We start from the raw sequence: 23,294 nt of genomic DNA on the forward strand, positions 1-23,294 counted from the left end.
GTCTGATTAGATGACATAAGTATATTTTTGACCCCATAGGAAACACTATATTAACTGTACTTCAGCTCGTGCTGTCAGTCAGAGCCTTGAGGACATGGCCATCAGCAGGATGCTGCAGCAGGAAGGACTAACGTGTGTTGGGTGCGTCACTACACCCAAGGTCATGACGCTGTTCCTCCTTAAACAGGCCCAGTAAAGAGGGTGAGGGTTTGTGCTCCACTTTTTGTTTAGCCTTTGGTGGATATAACCTTTTGAATCCGTTTGTAGGAAATGAAAGGGCACCATGGCAACTCAGTTTGTATAATAAAAAGTATAATAAATCAACTTGTAAAATAAAAAATAATATTTAAAGAGGCTATAAAGCACCTTAGTAAAATACCCGTAAAATATATTTTTTAAGATGCGTGACTAAGGAGTGGAAGCTGTGCGAGCCATGGCCAATCCTGATGAACCATGACGAATGGTTTGAATGGACCCCAACAAGTTACTCAACCACGAGATGTCACTCTGCAGCTGTTGTGGAACTCGTGCTGACCAATTATTGGTGCTCAACATTGTTGCAGCGCGTTACCAAAAATAAAATTAAAAAGTTTATTGTGGGACATATTTTATTTTTTAATTGCCAGAGAAGGGAAACAAGGATTCGTGACTTGATCCATGACAAGTGAAACACAAAACACATTTTGTCTAAAATATTTTTTTTCCATCGAATAAAATGTTATCTGATGAAACTGATCCAAATCAAATAAAGAATACAATATAAAAGAACATCTCGTTTCTTCTATTAAAACAGTGGACCTGCCATGTTCGTGAGATTTAATGCGTCGTGATTCCTCAGGAACACACACACACACGCACACATACACACACGAAGATTTGCGGCAGGCTGACGCACACTCCTAAAATTATAACCCATGCCAACAAGCGCGCACAGTCCGCTGCAGTGTCAGTGCGGCACCAGTGCGCGTAAACACGGCGCGCAGGTTGGTAGGAGTGCTTAAGGTGCTGGTGTATTAGAGGCAAAGTGTTGAGGTGAACCGGACACTTCCATGAGCAACGAAGGAGAGAAGAGCCTGGTACACAGCGCGCCCGTCGGGCTATGCCTTCTCCAACCTGGGAGCGAAGCAAAGCGCAGACAGAGCACGGAGCAGCGGAGGGGCACGGCGGGGACAGAGGGACCGTGTGCGCTCTGGAGATGGAGATGACGACCCGCAGCCTGGTCGGCGACTCCAAGGTGGTGGATTGTGTGAACTGCGATGGCTTGATGAGTCGGAACGTCGGCGGGGACTCGGCGGAGGTGTCCGTGCCTCTCTCCGGGAAGAAGACGCCCATGGAGGGAGACGACCTATACAGACTGCGGGACAGGAAGGTGTTGCTGGAGGATAAGAAGCGGCTGTGCGCGCTGGCGCTGGGCACCGCGCTGCTCGGGATCCTGCTCATGATCATCCACGCGGAGATATGTCCCTACGTTTATAAACCGGTAAGACAACAGGGACACACACTCATGCTGGTGATGAAACCAGGCTTATCAGAAATATGATGATCTAAAAGCTGTTTTATCAATTTTACAAGTCAAACTAAAAAGTTGAGCTTTAATGACTTGATGACACACGTTGCAAAGGGTTTAAATCAGCACATCTGCATTTACATCTGCAACGTTAGCCCATTCACACATGCAGCACATCTGTAATAATGTTATATCAGCATTACATTCACTTTGCTCTGTTTTCCCTTTATTACCTCATCATCAAATTATGAAATCATTTACAAAATCCTCTTGTTTTCAGCATCAGGCAGCTTTGCTGATGGAGCAAGAGTCTGTTTACAACTGCTCTGCTGCTGTTTGTGGGAGTTCGGAGCTCAAAATAGAGTTTTTCACTCAGATTATGGCATAACTAATCACATAGAAATCAACAGACTGATATTAAATCACATTGTCTCTGTACTTGTGATATATTTAGTAACTAAATTGCCAATAATTGTTGCAGAAATAACACACAACTTGGCCGTATTGGTTGTCATAACAGCTCCCCTGATTAGCAGACAGCACAGGACCCATGCAGCTCCACAGCAGAACCTGCACCTGGGCTTTGAACCCCCCTGACCTCCTGATTAGTTAGTCCCGTTTCCAGACACACTATTTGGTAGCACAGCCTCATGACATTAACATGCAGATCTCAGTGGATAACAATGCCAGGCCACCCAATCAACAAATTATTAACTCCCCCTGCACTTCCTACAGCACACGCCAGTTCCACATGTGGAAAAAAGTTCTCATGCATCATGCCGCAAAAAAACATCAGACCACCTCCATGCTGTGAAAGTCAGTGATTGATTACACTGTCAGAGAACCCCCACATTTCTAGCTCGCAATCTCATGGAACCTATGGAAATGTGGCCTGGCCCTCAAAACTACACACGCCTGATGCGTTGAGAGAGTTGGAGCAGGAGAGACACGGTTGGGAAATTACCAGTGCTGGCACGAGGATGACATTACCATTCCAGTTTACAAATGCGAACCAAGAACAGGTGTTGTCTGTCCATTCCTAACAACAGCCATGAGCTTCGGTACCATGGAAATGCTGATGCACTGGAAAAGTGCTGTGTGCCGCAGTTAAAGCATATTATTTTGGAGAGGCTGCTCTCCTGATTTAACCATCAGTTATGTAACTGTTGTCAACATTCATCTGTAAACGACATGTGATGTTCAAGTCGTGGGTGTGAGCAGTGACATCTCCCTGTGGAGTGACAGGAGTTTTGGTCACACAGGGGCCGTCTTAACAAAAATACAGCATCCTTGCAGTTGCGTTGCAAAACGCTATTACTGCTGTTTATTTTCGAAGCACTTTTTAAGTGTGCGGCGGGATGTTTTATCAGAATTATAACGCCAGTCTGCAAAGTTATATTTTAAGCATACCTTTTCATGGTTATGCACGAAAACAGGGCTATTTCTGGAACGTTTTTCCACATTTCACCTCTTCCCCTGCAGCGAGATTGCTCACGGTACTTCAGGCTATCTTTCCACATCATTTAGTGTATAATTAGAGTGTTTGCATGGCCAGTCTGGAAGTCTCTGTGTCTTGAGTTTGGCTGGGCAAGATCCAGGAGAGTGCACTTTGACCTGCATGGAACCTCATGTCCTCTTTTCTGCAACTCTTTGACCACTTTCCTGGAATGACTTCACGGTCCGAAACAGTGTGCCGAGCATGTGCCGAGCATGGTGTCCATGATCTGAAGAGAATAGTCCTTTGTGTTTACACAGGAAGTGCAGTGGATCATTTGGACAAACTCATTTTGGTTTCCTTCCCACACATGTGACTGTAAAAGTGCAGGTTAGGTTTGACAGATGAAGCGACATTGTTGTCCCAAAGGTTGGTGTAAGAGCCTTTAGTTTCAAAATAAAGTACTTCATGGCTGCTTTTTCCTGCTTACTTTATTTGTTGTGTTGTTTTGAAATGAAATCAAACCTGAAACAAAACCACATGACAATGCGGATGAATAATTCTGGGCTAATCATTTATTTTACCTTACTGTCAATTGCAAAAATAAACCAAATTGATTCAGATTTCTAAATTTTTAAGTTAAAGAGCAGACAGTGGTTCAGCCAAATTTCCTTCTGAAATATAAAGGTGTTGACATTAATATGAAGCTATTTTGAGTGATGCGACCCATATTTTTTGTGTAAAATGACAGGTGATTTTTTTTTTAACTGACTGCTGTGATGTAGTCACAAAGGACCCACACATGGACTATAACTGTAGCTCTACTACCTGCATGCAAAGATAAACCGAATTGATTGTGATTGATTCTGATTTCAAGTTTTTTAAGTTAAGAAGCAGACAGCGGTTCAGCCAAATTTCCTTCTGAAATATAAAGTTGTAGACATTAATATGAAGCTATTTTGAGTGATGTGACCCATATTTTGTGTAAAATTACAGGTGATCTTCTTTAGATTGACTGCTGTGATGTGGCTACAAAGGACCCACACATGGACTATAACTGTAGCTCTACTACCTGCATGCAAATGAGCTCACAAAACAGAACACTGTGTCCGTTACCCTCATGCATGCAAGATGTCACTACTCGCCACAGAGGCAACATTCTGTGTATCAGCCACGATTGGCCCATTTGCAACAAAGCGGCTAAATACAGTATGAGCCAGCTACAGACGAGGCCACAACGAACGCAAAGACTGTTTCCACTGCTGGAAGGAAGCTGTGACGACCTTAACTGGTCCAGATCCGGCCCACATGTGTCAGATGAATTCAGGATTTATTGAAACGTGCTGCCATGGTGATTAGTGGTGACAAACCACTGTAGTATTCCTGCAGGGCGGAGGATCTCAATCCTGGTTTTATGGAGGGCTGATGAGACACTGCAGTCAACCAATAACTAACTCACTGTAGTCAGTCAGAAAACCAGCAGTGCAAAGAGGTCCACATACCTTGTACCACATTGTGAAGTAAAGTGCCATGTTACGTACTTGTGGTCTTGGAGGGTTGGTGATGTGCGGCCTTCTGTTCCTCTCAGAGAGCTTATCAACCACACCCGTCCTTCACACTGTTCACGTGACGCCAGGTGAAGTCAGTCAAACATCAGCGTTGATTTCCCTCATCAGCGCACGTTCAACTGAGAAATCACTCACAGTGTGTGACGCAGTGTTTGACTGACATGAAGACCCCTGGTTCGTCTGTTTGTTAGCAAGATTACAGAAAAATAACTCAACAGATTCTCATGACAACTTGCTGGCGGGATGTGGTACTGGTCAGGGAAGATCTCATTAAATTTTGGTACAGGTCGAGATCAGGGGGCAGATCCAGGAATTATTTATCACTTTGTTTAACATTGCGAGATTAACATTAGAGAACTGATATCTGTAAGTGTGTGAAATTTGAGTTTGTGAATTTAACTGACTATTGAGCCTCATTCTAGTTTTCTAATAAAATCTAAACATAGGGTCTTCACTTCATGCAGGTGTTGGTGGTTTTTAACGAAATCTGCAAATGTTTTACCCCCTGCAGTGTCTCATTTCCTGTGACTGACCCACTAGTTTAATAATCTTGGGGGATTTTATTTGTAAGCCTTTTTTCTTTTTTTTACAGGATTCCATGAGTGACCTATAGCGAAAAAATCGACATGAAAGCTAATAAAACCCCACTGACTAACACACCACATTAGGAAACTCGTGTCAGATGTACTATTTGTTTTGGAAAGTATTTTATTCACATCAGAACATACAAACCTTAACATTGGATTCAGAGCTGTAAGTGGCCTGTCCTGGTTACGGTGGCTTTGTACGTCCAAGACCATGAGAAACAAGCGTGATAACCCAAATTAGGTTCAGCGGGTTTGAAGTGACTGTTTCCAACGGGAAAAACAGTACAAAAACATTTTTTTAGAAACTCGGCAAGAAGCATGTTGTTGAACTCTGTGTTATGGAATGCGGTGAAACGTTGAGCTTTTGTGGGGTCTTCTAATGAGCCCTGGATGAAATACAGACACGATGTGGATGCTACAGGAGAAACTGGAAAACGACGTACCTTGCCAATGGACGTCACACCATACCACCTACACGCTCAAGTTTCCTCAAGTTTGAAAGTTTGTAATTATCTTTTTAACTGTAAACCACATTAAACTTCACTTCCCGTTAAAAAGCTTCCATTGACGTTGCATCAGTGGCGCTGAGATGCATGAAAAGAGGGTGTAGCTCTTCAACCTGCTCAGGCCAAGGTGGTGTGGCAGAGGCCTGTGCTTATTTCTTTTTCTAAATACACTTCTTGAAAACATTTTGACGTGACGGGGAAAACCGTCACAGTGTGTGTATCGGTGTCTCCTGCTGTCCGTTCCCTAGAGCGGAAAGTATTTAAACCTCGAGCGCTGTTGTTACTGTAATTGAGTGGGGTTTTTTTAACGTATCTTTTTGGAGTACATTACAGAATCAGCAGTTCCACTTTCATGAGGCCTGGGTTCTGTAAAATACTAATGAAGCTCATCAACCACAGTTAGCAAGTCAAACCGTTAGATTCCAAGTATAGTCTTGAATTTGTTGTTTTCAGCATTATCATGATACGGAAACGGCTTCAAGCTAACGCCTTCTGTCATAAATGTTAATGCTGCACATTTTATCTGGTGTTGCATGGTGCTATAATATTTGTATTTCTAATAAATATTTAAAGCAACTTACGTTTTGAACATTTTCAGCACATTTTGACATCACCGTGATAATACTGATAAAAATCTTGTTCCAATTTTTTTCTTTTCAATTTACTGACAATTGTTCCGTCCACAAAAATAAATTAAATGCATTGTGAAATAGCTGACCGGATAATTGTGAATGTTTGAGTTTTTGCTTAATAAGCTACAAACAATTTCATGATTATCAAAATTGTTAAAGGTTCATTTTCTGTTGATCGACCACTGCTTGTTTCAGCACTACATTTCAATATTTGACCAAAATATGGAATCAATGAAATAAAGGTATGCACTAAATATGCTATGCATTGGTCTGTAGTGACTGGATGTTACCATGTCCCTGTCTGTTTTGACCCTTTATTTTTATCAAACTTTAACTGTAATTACAATGAATCAAACACATGTAAATGTTTAGGATATTATGATTATCTTTCCAACCGTTATTTCCACAAAACCCTTGATAATGGACATCTTCATTTTCATGCCTTTGTTTCCATTCTCTCCCCCCCCCCAGGGCACAAACATCGCCCTGATCATCAACTGTTCCATCAGCCTGTCCACCGGGTGTCTCATCATCCTCATCATAGCTTTTCATTTTAAGGACATCAGGGTGAGTTTCCCTCGTTGTTTCCATCAGTCTGGATGCTCTGTGTTTGTTTGTGTGTGTGTGTGTGTGTGTACATGTCTATAGTTGCATTGTTGAACTTCATGGCTGTATTTTGTGCATCACTCTTAATAACAATAACAATAGCTCCTCATTAGCTTGTTTATGATGACACTTTGTTAGATGTACTTGAGGGCATTTGTTTTAGAAGGAACTCTGATCAAACACTGATTGTCTGTGCTTTATTTGCTATGTGTGAAAAACACACAGAAACCTCAGCTCACACAGGCATGCACAATTTTGCCGGTGCATTATTTTTCCAATCCACGTGGCTCTCTGTCATTATGTGTGGATTTGATTTATATATACAAAGATTTGGTTGAGTAAACACTGTTCTTTACTATCATATGTATTCATAATGTGCATATTTAAAGTGCAAAAAATTTGGCATAAATGAACTACACTGCAGGATTCAGGTTTTTTATCATTGTGGATGGGCTGCAGGGTTTTCCCCCAGTGTTTCCTGTTTGGTTGCAAGTCATGTGTCAGATACAAGAGGGGTCCACGCAGAGTGCGTATAGGAGATAAGAAAGGGCAGGTGCAGGGTGGAGACCAAAACATATGCAGTGTCAGAGGTGACAAACTAAATCATGCAAGAACAAGAACAAGTCTCAATAGGTGGATCAAGGAAAAGAGGGTGAATACCATGGTGAATACACTCTCCTCATTGTTCTCAAATGAAGTATGAATGCAAACTTGTGTAGGTTTTCCCCTCAGATAGCTGTTAGATGACTCTCTATTTTGACCTGATTTCAACAATCGATGACATTGTTGCAGGTTCAGGGAATAAACACAAAAGTTGCATAGAGGCTGAGGCTCGGGCCTGAGTGACTTTGTCTGACGCGCTAATAAAGAGAATCGCTGAGATCCAGTAAACGTCAAAAAAGGATTTTAGTAATGAAAAAGAAATAATAATGAACAAAGCTCATCTTATTTTTAATGTGGACAAACTATAAGCAAAATAATCACAGCTATCAACAAAGTGCGTCACTCACCCTCTCTCTACACACAGGTGAGCTGGTGGTTATGTTAACCATGAGTTATCACCTCCTATATGAACCAATCACTGTGATCATAATAATAAATTATGTATATGTAAAAAAACAATAACAAAATCAGATAATAAAAAATGAATCGAAAAATATTACTAATAAATCAATTTCAAGTGACTACATTCTTGGCTACTATGTTAAACGTGCTACCTGAGTTTTGTACTCACTTGTACTTGTAATCACTTTTTTTATATGACTTCTAAACATTACATATAAAATGGTAACAATCTGATGATTTTACTAGTTTCTATTTCTTATCTTCTCTCTCTCTGTCTTTACTGTCCTCCTCCATCTTTCAGCTGTTCATCAATGACCACAACCAGGTGGACTGGCGTATTGCCTTGACCAGCCACCGGGTTCTGGTGATCACCATTGAGCTGTTAGTGTGCTCCATCCACCCCATAGGCACATACTGGAAGGTGGGCCTCCACTTCAACTCCTCTGCCCCAGCTCCGCTCTGTCATACCAGCCATCACAACAGGGCCCTGCTGGACATGGAGCTGCTGCTGTCAGTGCTGATGTTCCTGCGTTTGTACTTGGTGCACAGAGCCATCCTGCTGCACAGCAAAGTGCTGCTGAGTGCCTCCTACAGGAGCATCGGCTCGCTCAACAACATCAACTTCACCTTCCGCTTTGTTCTCAAGGTACTGATGAACAAGCACCCGGCACGCACGCTGCTGGTCTTCATCCTCTTCTTCTGGCTCACTGCGTCCTGGATGCTTACGCTGTGTGAGAGGTAGGGAAAGAGAGCTGCATGTAAGTAATCAAATGGAATATGTGCATATTAAACATTATAATAAGTATTATCTTTATATATAAGAGGCTGCTACAGAAAGGACTTACGCCACACTCAGAGATTGAACTGTTATATTATGAGGGACATACATAAAAATAGGAAACTTTTTCGATGAAATTATACAATGCTAAGCAGTTAAGAAAATTAAATCAAAACAACTCTAATGACACTATTTTTTTAACAATCACAAGAACAAGTTGACCACAAACCCACGAAAGAAAGACTGTGTATTTAAAGGAACTGTTTATTTTGGGAAATATGCTTACTCTCGTTCTTGCGGAGAGTTGAATGTCTGAAACCACTCTCATTTCTGTACAGTACACTGAATCACTTCCTGAAATCTTTCTTAGCTCAGTTGAGCTCTTAGTCACAGCCCTTTTCGACCAGATCCTTTCTGGTTCTTGAAAACTTCCTACCAACTTTGAGTAAAACCATTGTAATCAAGGATTCTTTATTTACAGAGTCATTGCACAATATATTTTTGAGTTCCGGACAAAGGAGTTCGCTGCAAACATGATTCTTTCATGCAGAATTTGCATCTCTGTGCGACCAATTCAATGACTTGCATTCATATTTGATATTTTGCAAGAATTTTATTTAAATACTAAGAATTATAAATAGAGTTTGTGGTGCGACACGCCTTCTGGTTTCAGAGGCGGAGGATTGTGAGGAATATCATAGTCTGTATATAAAGATGAATAACACCTCACCACTTCCTCCCACTATCCAGAAATGAAACTCAAATATACTGGATACAAATGGGATAAAGCTGCGGTAGTGATGTCCCATCGTTATATGCTCTCTAACAATCACAAGTCAGTCGCAGCTGTAAATCAGGACGTTTCACTCCCCATTATCGTGACATCAAATAATTAAAACCAACAACAAACAGTTGCGCAAACTAAGTTTTTATTTCCCCTTCAATGGAAGAATGAGTCAGGAGTCAGGCCCTATATTAACTACGCTGTGCAAACCATTAACCAGAACCTTTTTATTCATCACATCTGAATGTCATCTCTTAGTCTGCTCTCTCACACACAAACTTTGATGGTCAATTTGACTTTCCTGCTCAAAACTGGTTTCCAATGATTTGACGATTTGATAATCATATTTTATTTTGTTACACCGACAAGTTTCCCTTTAGCGGGAGCCAACTAGACGTCAGCCTGATGCTCTACAGTCTGCTTGGCTGTTTGTTCAGTGTGAGGTCATTCTTAACCGCAATCGGAGGTTTTGCCTCCTGTTTGTCACGTCTCAGTCTCGAGTGTTTGATTTGTCAGGAGCAATAAAAGAGCTTTTGATTGATAGCTGATTAAAACTGTCACACCAGCCCTTGTTTGATTGTGACAGGAGAAAGAAGAAAACTCATACGCTGAATAACCTCTGTGTGGTTTCTGCCAAGCATATGTTACAATTGTACTTTATAATGTTGACTCTATTTCAAACTGTGGAGTGGAGATAATACACTAATTGATTTACAAAGCTCACCTTTATCAAACTCTGCAGACTCACCGTGTACAGGAAATAGTTGTTTGATATTTAGCTGTATCTGAGATATAATGTTCCAGAGAGATTAACGCATATTCATAGTTATAGGTTATAGCTTCAGGGACATTTAACAAGTCCCACAACATTCTGGTTCATTGGCTACCTCCACCAAAGATGTTATGGTTTGTTTGTCAGGAGTTTGTGACTGGATTTAAGGAGACTACTCACCAACAACTATTATTATTATTATTATTATTATTATTATTATTACTGGTGCTGCTATCATTAATAACATCATTACGTCTATAAAGGTCACACAACTGTTCCTGGTCTCTCTCTGTCTCAACCCCCCTCTCTTTCTCTTCTCTCCCCTCTTTTCCACCCCCCTCTCCTCTCTTCCCCATTTTTCACCGCTCACTCCAACTGGTCGAGGCAGATGGCCGTCCAAACTCAATCAGGTCCTGCCAGAGTTTTCTTCCAGTTGATGAGGGTGTTTTTTTCTCTTCCCAGTCGCCACAGCATTTGCTCGTTGTGGGAACTCTTGGGTTTCTCAATCAAACAAATGAAATTGAATTGAATTGAATTGTTGGGCCTTGCTGGATGTATGCTGAGTGCCATTCTAGTCATTTGGCTTGAACACATTTTGCTATGACAGTCTCAGTCTATGCTTTCTCCTCCCTGCAGGCAGACCCAGGCAGTAACAGGCCACATAGACACGTCTCTGTGGCTCATCGCCATCACCTTCCTCACAGTGGGCTATGGGGATGTGGCGCCCACCACCAGCTGTGGCAAGGTGGTGTGTCTCTTCACTGGAGTCATGGTAAATATAGGTTGGCTTATAGAGGAAATGTCATATTTGAGACACTGAAGAGTTCATGCTCCGAGACGCACTAAGAAATTTTTCTTTAAACGCAGTTGAGTGCATCAAAGTGAGAAGTCACACACGTGGTTGTTTTTGTGCTTTTCTCAGTCATTTAGCCAGTGAGCAGTATTTGTTTCAACAGAAGTGGCATTTAATGCTTGACTAGGTAAACGCAAAGAATGAAGACGTCTTATCTTTGTTCTTAAATAAACCACCTCTATTTGTATCTGTGTACATGACCAGATTGATAACACATTGATAACGCATAAAAACAAGTTGTCCTGTTGCTGTTCTTTTCCTTTAGTTATGTTCTCTTTGTACAGGTCAAATTTTCCCTTATTTTCATTTTATTCCATTTCCTCTCTGTTCTGTCCCTTTATAACCCAATCTGCTCATAACTCATGTTTTGATTTGGCTCATTTCACTCCATTTTGTTCCATTTGATTCGGTTATATTCTGTTCGATTTAAGTCTATTTCGTTTCATGCACTTTCTCCCTGTCGTGGAAATTTATCATGAGATTTGAAATAATGAGTTTCTCAGACCGGAGTTGCCTTAGAGTTTTAATTATTAGCTCTGCAGATGGTTACACAGCCAGCAACATGGCTCAGAGTGCAACCATGAGAAGGTAAAAAGGAAGGTTTTTATACAATGTGATAAACAGGAAACAGAACAGAAAGCAGACAGGACCGTCTGCTGGCATCACTGTTACAAAAATAGGAATCAAATCCAGCACACAGTTGCACAAATAAATGTCAACAGGAGGTGGAAGATATAGATGTTGTATCAGCTAAGTGCACAGAAAACAGTCAAAACAGTAATAAGACATTGATCAGTGGAATTTTCCATTACATCCCCAATGTACTGTATTCGTTCTGATTTGCTCTCTCCTATTTCCCTCTGTTCTGGGGGATATTCCTCTGCTATATTCTGTTCTGCGCTGGTCCATATCATCTCATCTGGTTTGTTTCATTCCCTTCCATTTTTGTTCTGTTCCACTGCAGCAGCTTTTTGCCCATTTTCCTATTTCACATTTCCTGCGTCGGTCCAGTCCGGTTGACTTCTCTCCTGCACCTCTTGTCTTCTATCCAGGCCTTTTACGCTCTATTCCACTCGTTATGTTGGACGCGTTGGACACTTTCTGCGCGGCTGCACACCATAGAGGTGCTGACAGACATTTCATTCCTTGGAGTGTTTGATTTAGATCACAGCTGTAGATAAATGGATGGTGCCTCTGCTGGACCTTGGCTGTACCAGGCACTCCAAAAACAAAAGGAGGGAAGCTGTCGGAGTTGAGCTGGCTCTGTGCAGTCCACACAAAACATCTGCATTGAGTGTGGTGTGTCTGCTGATTGATGACATTGTTTTTCTATGCTCCTCATCATACATTGTGGAGATACATTAGAGGTTGAAATTAGATTAGTTGTACATCTCATCATAGAATAAAAGAAAGAAAATATCCCAGAGAGGAAGCAGAGAAAGAGTCTCTTCAAATTCACTGCAAAATAATATGGCACTTTTTATGGCATTGTAAAGGAATGCAGGGTAAAGACCCACAAGGGAGTGGGAGGGAAGGGCAGCGATAAGAAGGTCAAAGGGATGGGGGAAATCATATTTGAGATAAAACACAAAGAGTTACAGTTGAGTTAAATAAACAATAAGTCACTGAGATCCAGGAGCGGTAGTTTATTTGAATAGACAAAACTTTAGCTCGCTGCTACACCTCCTTTTAATGCAGTACATGAGAAGATAAGAGCTGTTGCCATGGTTGTGGGTAATGGGCATGGATCTGGTTGAGACACCTCTGTGACAAAGTGGAAAACAGTCGTTTCTCTCTCTCTCTCTCTCTCTCTCTCTCTCTCTCTCTCTCTCTCTCTCTCTCTCTCTCTCTCTCTCCTTGTTTTTATAAGCTCCCGCTCTTGTAAGGGAAAACTTTCCACCATATCCATTTTTAGGTGGTTTATTGTCTTTGGCACTAACTACAACAGGAGGGTGTGCCAACCTGTGCCCATGGTTTGGAAAAAATAAATAAAATTCCTACTCCCATCAGTGCAGTTCTAGCCAGTGACTGCGGTGCTGCTCGCACCTGTAATACGGCTGAAGGCTTCTGAACTTCTGCTGTAACTCAATTTGCAGCTGTGTTCAGGGGTTGACAACACTGTTTGCATCCCATCACTATGTGAGGATGGATCCAAGGAAAGAGTTTGTACCTCCCAGGTTTTCACAGGCAATGTAATGATGGATGTTTTGTGGCTGTTGGCGTTAAGGATAAATATATCTTTCTAAGCTCTGGTTTGTGCATTTTTGTGCTCACGTTTGATGCTGCTCTCTCCTTTCTCTCACTTTCTAATGCAAGCTGAAAAACAGGAAAACAGGTAAACACTGGTTATGATTATCTGTGGTGATTACAGGTTCACTGGAGTGTTTTGTCTGCGTTTATGTGTTTGTATGTGAGACTATGTGACTGTGACTCGCTCTGCCGCCCATCTGAATATTCACCATCAGTCTGTCCAGCAATAGCACAAAGCTATTCTCAGAGGAAACCCGCATAGCAGTGCCACAGAGGCCTGCGTTTCGCCATTGCACTCGCTTTATAAATATAACTTTGATTTATTGGATGAAACCATATGAGGTATGAAGATCAACATCCAGTTTTCTGAATAAGCAGCACTACTCTCCCTTGAGGGGAACGGTGAAAAAAAGAGGCGAGAGTCACTGTCAAGGAATGAGACAAAATCGGAACTAAAATCAGCATCTAACAGAATAAGTCCCTCACAATCATCGTGAATTTGTTGAAGCAGATGGTAAATATATCAGTAACCATGCCAACAGCTCTGTGTGTGTGTGTGTGTGTGTTGGGTTTTAGGGTGTAGCCTGCACGGCCATGCTGGTGGCAGTCGTCACCAAGAAGCTGGTGCTGAACAAAGGAGAGAAACATGTGCACTTCTTCATGCTGGACATCCAGATCTCGAAAAGGGTGAGAAGCTACACCATGATGAAACACTGGATTATGAGAAAAACATACACGCTCACCATGTTGTGGATTATTCTATGCAACAGTTTAGCAATTTCTTTTCTTCAAGCATATAACTTTTGATTGCTGACTGCTTTGCTTTGGAATTCAGCTGCTTTGAATCACTTTTACTTTGTGCATATTTAGACCCCGAGTTTTACAAAGAATGTACACACTTCACATGACTTCAAGTTTCAAAACATGTTGTAACATTTCAGATTTTTTGAATGTATCTTTCTTAATGTCTAGGTAGCCGTGGGGTTTCACGTATGAAAGTCAGAGGCTTCAAACTTGTGTAAATGTGTTAATCCCAGTGGAACATCTGCATTGACTGATGAGAGAAGCTTGCACATCAATCAATTGGTCTATTTACCTACCAATCAACATATCAATAGCTCTTGTCTTTATAGGCAAAATGAAGTCTTGCTCGTAAGCCCACCATCGACATGAGCAAAATGAAGAGGCTGTAAATTAAGTGAATAGTTAATTATTGGTCACAATGTTTTCTGTTAATAATTCACATTCGTCTCCCGATGAATCATCTGAAGTCAGAGTTGACAGTTTATATTTCGTAACAGATCATGAATCTTCACTGTAACTCTTTAATTTTAACAATATTTGATTCTGGAAAAAGAAAATGCACTTTATATCCATCACCAAATCTGTATAAATAGATGGTGTTTGGCCTGCAGCTGAGGGGGTTAGTTTGCATGCTTGTGTTTATTGGAGGATTGCGTGGTCATGTAGCTGTTAATGCAAAATTATTTCAAAGGTCTGTGTTTCGTTGCGGCGCAGTGTTGCGGTGCTTTTTAGCACTTTCGTCTCACAGAAAGAATGTGCTGTGTTCCAACCTTGCAGCTGACCAGAACCTTTCTGTGTGTAGTTTGCATGTTCTCCCCGTCTGGCTGGCTTTTCCATGGGTCCTCCGGCTTCCTCCCACAGAACAAAGACGTGCAGGTTAGGTTAATCTGAAGAAAAAAAAATCACCCATAGGTGTGAACTGTTGTTTGTCTCTATAAATTAGCCCTGCAATACGATGCCGATACCCTCAAACTATAAATTGTATGGATAGTGGATCTATTGCATTGCCAGACAACAATAACATATATATTTTAAACTATAACACTTTGGTATACATTAGTAAAGGTTTGGTAGTCATGCAAAATATGTTCCAGTATTTGTATTGAATGGGACAAAACCAAAACATTCTAGTCGTTTAGAATGAAGCCACCAAGAAGCACACTTCTGAGATTATTGATAGAGGTTTGAATTTACATACAACTATTAACAGATTTATAGACCAACAGCTCAATCTAGGTCAGATAATTAACTGTAGATTTAAAAGGACATATAGATATACATTTAAATAATATCACAGGTAGAGCCCATATACAGTCTATGGTTACAACACAAGTGTGATTTCTCTCATCATCAAATGCACTTCCCTATATAAATATGAATAGTGAGCAACCCTCCCTCCTCTCAGAGGTTACTACAGTGTAGCCGGACAAATACGACGGATGACAAAGTGCGTGGAGTTGTCAGGATGGACACGTCATTACTTTCCATGTTGCATTTTCTTTAAACAAGAGACACCACAGGACATGGTAGTGTGGGAAAAGAGGAGGGAGATGAGCTGTGCCAATCTCTTTAAAAGCCTTTTCAAGGCGTCAAACAGAGGAAACAATCTTATCTCTGTCAGGAAAGAAACTCGTGTCAGTTCAGGACGGTGCGGCTGTGGGCAGGAAACTGGTTGAGTTTAGGTGTGTGTGGGTGGAAGTGGCTTGCAGAAGAGTAACTCTGTTTGTAGTCTTGGACAGGATCCAAGTGTCCCATAAATAAAAGGTATAAAACACTGCCAGAATGTCAGAGATGTATTTTATGAATATACATGAATACGTAATGATTGATTCCTACATTCTCAGTTTCTCCGCGTGCTTTGTATACAATGCTACGGGTTCTTGCCAAACTGTAAAGCAGCTACTGACTGCAGTAGGTACACTGCTTTGGAGGATACAACCATTTCCTTTCTCCCAGTGGCTGCATCCTGTCACTCGGTGCATCTTTACGCGCAGCTTGTGGTTGTTTTGGTCTGAGCGTGTTTTCCTGCATGTGCTTGCGTCCTTCTGAGCTATCTGGTGCAGTCCAGATTTACACTGATGGGAACAAGGGAAGACATCTGGATGCAGACACTGACAAACCTCTATTAATAACCCCCACAACAGGGCCAGCGTGACATCATTACGGGGCACTTACAGTGATTCGGGACAGGAAGACAAACAGACACGAATAGAATCAAAGAGAAAAAAAGGGGGATACTGTAGAAATCCTGCAAATGCATTGAATCTCACTTCCACTCTGTATGACCCGCTCTTCAAATTCTCCTAAATATGCCTCTCTGTGAAAATAAAACCTTCATACTTCTGCTTTATCTGTAATCAGCATCATAGAGCAAAAGAGCCGAACAGGAAACCCTGTCTGGAATTAATCAGCATGCTTGGATGACTTGGATGATTTTATTTCTTGTAGTAAAATGTACGATATAATCCAGGTTCTGTTGGAAAAAACAAGATAAGAGCTTGGTTAACTCTGCCACTCTGATTGACTTTATCTTCATGGTCTTATTTACATGTTTCTCCTCCCGGAACTCCCTCGTTTGAACTTTCTGTCTCTTTACCAGATCCGCCACGCTGCTGCTAATGTTCTGAGGGAATGCTGGCTCTTGCATCGCACCAACCTGACGAAGGGTAACCGCGGTGAGCACCGAAGACACCAGAGATGCCTTCTGGAAGCCATCAGAGTGTGAGTGTTACCATATCGCTGAGTGATCCCTGCGTGTTGTTATCTGGGCGAGGGATACAAGTGGTTGGTGGTTTATACGCCTTAGATGTGTATTTTACGGGTCATTAACTTACTGTCAACATGCTTAACCACAGAGACATTGTCTTTAAAGCCTAATTAGGATTAGTCATTTGATTTGTTTGCCTGTTTTATGTCGGCAGGGCAAGTTTCAACCCTTTGAATCAACAGAATAAACACAAAATTCCTCAGCATGCTGGCGAAATGAAAATATTTCATGTGTTACTGCTTACTTTCTTAAACACATCTTAATGTCAATCCACTGAGACACCCACCACGAAAAACAACATGGACAACGTCACAATGAGGAGCCATTTTCTTCCCAATTTGCGTTAGGTCTTTTCATCATTGAGCCCAAGCTCCTCCTCCACGAACAAATGAATTGCATGAGACAGGAAGTACAGAAGTGTGGGGACAACACATTTACATTTTTTTTATTATATAACTTCAATACCATGTGCATTCCATATTATTTACTCCTGTTATCATAACTTCTTACTGACAATTTAGTTACCGTCACATTTAACTTACTTATTTTATTCTCATTTCTATTATTTCCATTAGGCAGTGGTGCTGCATTACACTGTATACACTTTATATTTTAATGTCTTCTATTGATACGTTAATCCTGGAGCAAGCTGGCACAAGAATTTCCTTCGGATTAATAAAGTCTTATTCCTCCACAAACCGGGGTTCTGTGTTTTAACTGTTCTGTTTGCCCAGAAATATGACAATGAAATGGTCTTAAAAATTAGTACATGAAGTTAGTTTCTGTTGTCCCAGTGTTTAAAAATGTGATAATGTGTGAAATAGTTCCTCATGACTGAGATCAATCGAAACCTTTTTCTCTGCAGATTCCGTCATTTACGCTTCAAACAAAGACAACTGAGGGATTACGTAAGTGAGATGGTGGACCTGCCTAAGGTGAGCGACACTGTCACTGTACATAATGCATGTTTCACTGGTAAAGCCAGATGCCAAATGAGATGACAAAGATTCCCCCTAGCAACAATCACTACTCGCACAGTTCTTTACCCAGTCCGCTGTTCATCACCAAGTGTTCAGACGCATTAAACACTTGTTAAAAAATCTCCATAAAATGTCTCAGGATTCATTTGTGGCAGGAATTCGTAGGCGCAGAGGGTTTTCCGTGTGGGATAACCCCAAGATATAAAGACGTTACCCAGCACGGGTCACTGGTGTGTAATTTATGCATTTCCTTGATTGATTTATGTGGAAAACAAGCCTGTTTTTTTCCAGTCTTCAAGTGTAGCCTCTTGGTAAGATGCAAAAAGTAAACCATGCCACCGTCACTTCACAATCAGATACAGTCAAGCAGTGATCCCAACGTGCTGCACAACAGCCAGAGTTTGCGGAAGTGTCTTCACACTGGCCATAAGACTAAAGGCTTACTTCTCTCTAAACTAGCACAGTCTAATAATAAGCTACTTTCTTTAGAATCATATAACTACTTTTATGCACATATATATTGTATACAATTGTTGTATTTTAACTTGGGAACTTGATAGCACTCATCTTATTTGTCCAACTGCTTCTTTCTTGTATAGTTTTCTAACCATTTGTATGTGCACACGGCTCATGAGAAACACAATCTCATTCTACTCCGTTTTTACAGCGATGGCTCTTGTGATAAAATTATCTTGAATCCTGAATTTGAAACTTACTGAATGCTGCAGAGCCACGGTCACACTTAACATAGAGGAAGAAAACCCAAGTTTGTTGCTGCTGGTTTCTTCCAGTTGCTGAAGGAGTCACCGCCATGAGTGACAGTTTCTGAGTCAACAATACTCGGGTGGTTTCGAGCTTGACTCACTGAGCTGGCCTCAAACATGCACAATAATAACACTGTCACTCAGTCAGTGAGTAAGAGCTTTGCTGTGAATCTGTAACATGTACTTAAAGTGTGGCCGGTTTCCACAGATGCAGATGATCATGTGTGACCTGAGCGCCAACTGGAACAACTCCTATCGGGAGCTGGAGCAGCGCATCCTCTCCATGGAGCAGAAGCTGGACGAACTGAGTCGCTGCTTCCAACAAACATCTGAGCTGCTGTCTCAGGTCCTACGTCACCACAACCCAGAGATCAGGTAAACATCACAGAGAAGTGCTTGTGACACTGTGCAGATTTTCTATCTGCGCACTGCAGGATGTGGTAGGCCTATCTGCGCTGAATTGGAACATGCCTGCGGAGGAAAATAACCAGTTTTTGTCTACATTGTCTTTGCAGGTGACATGGCTCCATGCGTTTCTGAAGAAAAGAGAGAGTGAACTGCCTCCAGTGTTTTCATTTACAAGATCCGTGAAAATGCAGTGAATCCTCTCCACCCACAGCTGCTCCAGACTCTTTAACTTGCTGAACCACTTGGAGGACTGACATACTTACTAAAGATCTCATCTTCTGGGCCTGTGCCGAGTCCACTGTACAGTTACTCATAGCAGTAGAATTATACGGATAAAACAAGACTCCTATTCACTGTGGGAGAAGAATCGATGTGCATTTTGAGAACTCTGTTGTGATTTCAGCAGTTGAAAGAACTGAATTAATGTCAAACAGGGACCATGGAGATCTATGTAATCAGCACCCTCACAGCCTCCACGATTGCTCTTTGAATTGCTACTCATAAGGTTTCATTGATGGACTCTAATATTGCCTTATTCCTGTGGAATGAGATATATTTTTACATACTGTTATTTGAAATCTCTTGCAATATTCAAACTTTTCTAAAACCCTTGTACAAATCATTTGTTCATTAGGAGACAGTTTAAAGGTTCCCAGGCCAAGTGTTATTTTCAAACAGGCTTGTTGAATATAGTACAACCTCTAACTCTTCTTCATTGTTCTGTTTTCCTTCAACCCACTAAGATAATTGATGTGATGCTCCACCAACAGAACAAAATACTTCAAGTCAAAAACAACCTTTATTTCAATTTGTAAAGTGCTAGACATCTTAACATAAATAAACTAGAACTCATAGATTAATGTCCACATTGAGGGTTGTGATGTTCATCTGCAGTCTACACCTGTTCTCAGAATAATCCGACTTGTTCAAGTTGTATTGGAAGATCAACCGTTAGCAACTCAACAGCTCCACCAAGTGGACATGAAAAAAGTTAACCGTGATATTGTGGAGAGTCAAAACAATCATTTAAAAAAGGTTATTTGCTATTTTCAACCAGGATATTGATGTCTCAGAAGAGGATGACATTTGTATTAGTTTAAGCTGAAATAAAAAAATCTGAAAAACAGAACACACGAGGACCAAGAAACCCCCCATTCACACCCCTCACTGTAAAAAAATGCACTTTCAGAATAATAAGCAAAACTGGACTGAACTCTTCCTCTGGAGGATGAACTGGAGTTTTGGTGTTTTTTTTTTAACTTAATCACAATACTGAAAAAACAGCCTTGTGGGTTTACTGCCTTTGTACTTCAGTAGGTTGTCAAAAGAGCTTCTGAGGAACTTATTCTTACCGTTTACTATGTATCATTTGCACATGGTGAGAACATGTTAACCATCCAGAACATGCTTATAATTAAAGAGCCATTAAAAAGAACGTGTATGTGATTTTGCTTTGACACTTTAAACAGAACGGGGGCAATCAGAGGCCGTACAAAATGTCAATTTTATTGTAACACTTTGTTTTACAAAGTGTGGTACACAAAGTTGGAGAAGAGAACCTAAAAACGGAGTAAACCAGACATGTGTTGATGGTTTGTCAGCTCAAGGGCTTTTTCAATTGTGTAGTTTTTGTCCAGTTTTGAAGTTGATGCCATATGTAAGCAGAGGGCCTTAAAAAGAGTTGTCCACAGTCACATGTAAAGGCCATTCTGCACTTTCTTTTATCTTCATGTTTCCATGTATGCCCAGAATGATGGGACTTATTCTGTGGTTTGCCTTTCATGTGCTCAGCTAAGAGTCTCGCTCCAATGAAAGTCTCCCCACAACTGACGCAGATGTAGCTCATGGCCTCAGCATGCTCAACACAATGTCGCAGGAGATGCAGCCGGTGCCTAAAAGCTCGCCCACACTGGCACCGATGAGAGCGGTAGCCTCTGTGGAGGTAGCGGTGGCTGATGATGAAGGAGGGCTGCCTCAAGATGGCACCACACTGCCTGCAGGAGTAAGGGACCTTGGAGCGCCAGCCTGTGTTCATGCGTTTCATCAAAGCCACATCTTGGCTGTCGTTCTCAAACATGGCCATGATAGTGGGTGCTGGTGGGGAGTCGGGGTCAGAGGTTGCAGTGGCTGGAGTTGTCTCAGCGGGGGCAGAGAGGCAAGTTGGAGGCTGGTTGGTTGGCTCACCTAGGGCATCGTCTTCCTCCAGTCTGACAGGTGAAGCAGCAGATGCCACGAGTAATCGGGAAGGAAGTCTGCGTGAGGTCGAGAAAGAGGAAGGGCTAGTTTTTGCAAAAGTGGAGAGTGACCCCGCAGAAGGTTGGCCGACGCGGAGCTTTCCATTACAGACCCGGTTGACTACATTTGTAGTGATGGCTGACTGGGCCGCTGTGCCACGGAGAGATGGTGAAACCTTTTTATTGGTCAGTGCTGATGGATCGGTAATAATGCATATTTTAGTGCTGACCACTGATGTGTGAACTCTGTTGATGTGGTTTAACAAAGTTTTCTCTGAAGTGAAAAAGGATTTGCATATGTTACATGCTTTAGGCATCGTCTCTGAACAAAAGAAGACCAAAGGTGGCTTGCTTTCCTTGGGACACTGGTGGTGATGGTACGAGCTCTCGTGAGAAAAAACTTGGTCACAGATGTTACATGAATACAAAGGCATGTAGTGTTCATTACGAGCCCCCTCCGTTACAAAGAGCTTCTTGCACAGTGAACACTCATATTTCACCTTGATACCACTACAGTGCAGCAAATGGAGCTTCATTGACCTAAAGGGCCCTCTACCACAGGCTGCACATATCGAACTATTAACATTAGGAGGGGGTGCCGCAGTTTCTTTTGAGTGCAGACTATTTGAAGAGTCACTGGAACAATCAGTTGAACTTGAGTCATCGTCCAAATCTGGATCATTGGGACACAAGTTACTATGTTCGGAGAGTGGCTCATCTTCATCATCAGATTCAGAGCTTGAAGAATCCTCCTCACTGTCACTTTCCATGTCTGTATCATCTTCAACCACTATATACTCCACACCGTTATCAGGTGTCTCCAGACTCTTAGGCTTCATCTCAGTTCTTTGTTGAAGCCTCAACTCTGAAACTGAGTCGGGTGGTCCTGACTTTGGGCTTTGCTGAAGAGTCACCACATTAGAAAAGATGTTTGCAATCTGATATATGACTGCAGGAGTCAAAGAGGGAGCTTCTTCACATGGCGTTGAGTTGCTGCAATGTATCTCATTCAATTCCCACACTTTACTGAAAGACTGATGGCACTTTTTTGCAGACGGACGCCAAGTTTGCAGTATCCAGATGTGTGGAGAGTGAAGTCAGGTGTCGAAAATTTGCATTATATCGTGGTTTATTGATTGTGACATCAAGTTTTTTTGTGTCACAGTAGGTTTTGCGACATCCCCAATGTTTGGCCCAGTGCGTGCGTCCGCCTGCCTTTTAGTAGATCTATGCCATTCCTCATCGCTGCTGGAGTCTTCAGACATAAGGAGGAAGTCCAGGCATCGTTTGAGATGTCTGCAAGTCAAAGCAGAAAAGACAGAATGACTGAAAAATGTTTAGGAATGACATTTAGGCAAAACGCTATTAATAAATGGGATCTTTACCCAGAAAATGATACTGAAATGATTCAGACCACAGACAAAGCTAATAAGTTTGTATCCTAATTCATTTGAGTGAGCAAACTGCGATATTATTTTCTGAAATGCAGCAACCATGTGATCGATTGCCATGCAATTTTGTATTATAAAGACTTGTAGCTTTACGTGAAATATCCCAACAACCAGATTGGCATGAAACAACTCACAAACATCCACTTTAGCATTCATGATTTTTGTCTAAATAGCTGCACAAATCACGACCACATTTTTATTTTGTGATAGCTAGCAAAGGTTAGCATGCTAATAGGCTAACCAAAGTTTCCAACTTACCATTGCATGTTAGCATTTAGCTCAAACACGCAGAGTACCATAGTGTAGCATCACAACGATGCTAGCATGGCTGTGGTGTTATTGTAACTGCAGTTGTTTCAGTCTTTTACCTTTGCTATAACATTTGAATTCAAAGTTTTTGAGTTTCAGCAACAGTAGCAGCTCTTTACTGTGGTTAACTTCCTGTCTTCACATGACCAAACACAATCTGCTTCGTCTGAAGCACGAAACCTTTAACAATGGCTGGTTTCCCACTTTTAGCTAGTTACCTAAAAGCCCAATGTT

General features: G+C 41.5%; 2 protein-coding genes across 4 annotated transcripts; one reads left to right on the forward strand and one right to left on the reverse strand.

Moving 5' to 3' along the window:
• Positions 1 to 869: 869 nt before the first annotated feature.
• On the forward strand, positions 870 to 20,501 carry kcnn4 (potassium intermediate/small conductance calcium-activated channel, subfamily N, member 4). 3 transcript variants are annotated; one of them, XM_035163281.2, is made up of 9 exons: positions 870 to 1,480; positions 6,707 to 6,802; positions 8,208 to 8,644; positions 10,877 to 11,012; positions 13,920 to 14,030; positions 16,747 to 16,868; positions 17,780 to 17,849; positions 18,867 to 19,033; positions 19,174 to 20,501. In XM_035163281.2, the coding sequence occupies exons 1-9, from the start codon at positions 1,100 to 1,102 to the stop codon at positions 19,175 to 19,177; spliced, it is 1,524 nt and encodes a 507-aa protein (XP_035019172.1). In that variant the 5' UTR covers positions 870 to 1,099; the 3' UTR covers positions 19,178 to 20,501. The 3 variants fall into 3 exon arrangements, with proteins under 3 accessions (XP_035019172.1, XP_035019174.1, XP_035019173.1); XM_035163283.2 differs by having other exon boundaries at positions 18,873 to 19,033; XM_035163282.1 differs by lacking the exon at positions 19,174 to 20,501 and having other exon boundaries at positions 18,867 to 19,037.
• On the reverse strand, positions 19,847 to 22,397 carry si:dkey-79d12.4 (zinc finger protein 836; the record flags this gene model as incomplete). The annotated part of the gene is made up of 1 exon (XM_035163286.2): positions 19,847 to 22,397. A coding segment is annotated over one exon (1,734 nt), but the record flags the coding sequence as incomplete, so codon positions are not given.
• Between the last annotated feature and the right edge of the window lie 897 nt (positions 22,398 to 23,294).

This window comes from Hippoglossus stenolepis, chromosome 8 (assembly GCF_022539355.2).
Source record: "Hippoglossus stenolepis isolate QCI-W04-F060 chromosome 8, HSTE1.2, whole genome shotgun sequence".
NCBI classification, from domain to species: Eukaryota; Metazoa; Chordata; class Actinopteri; order Pleuronectiformes; family Pleuronectidae; genus Hippoglossus; species Hippoglossus stenolepis.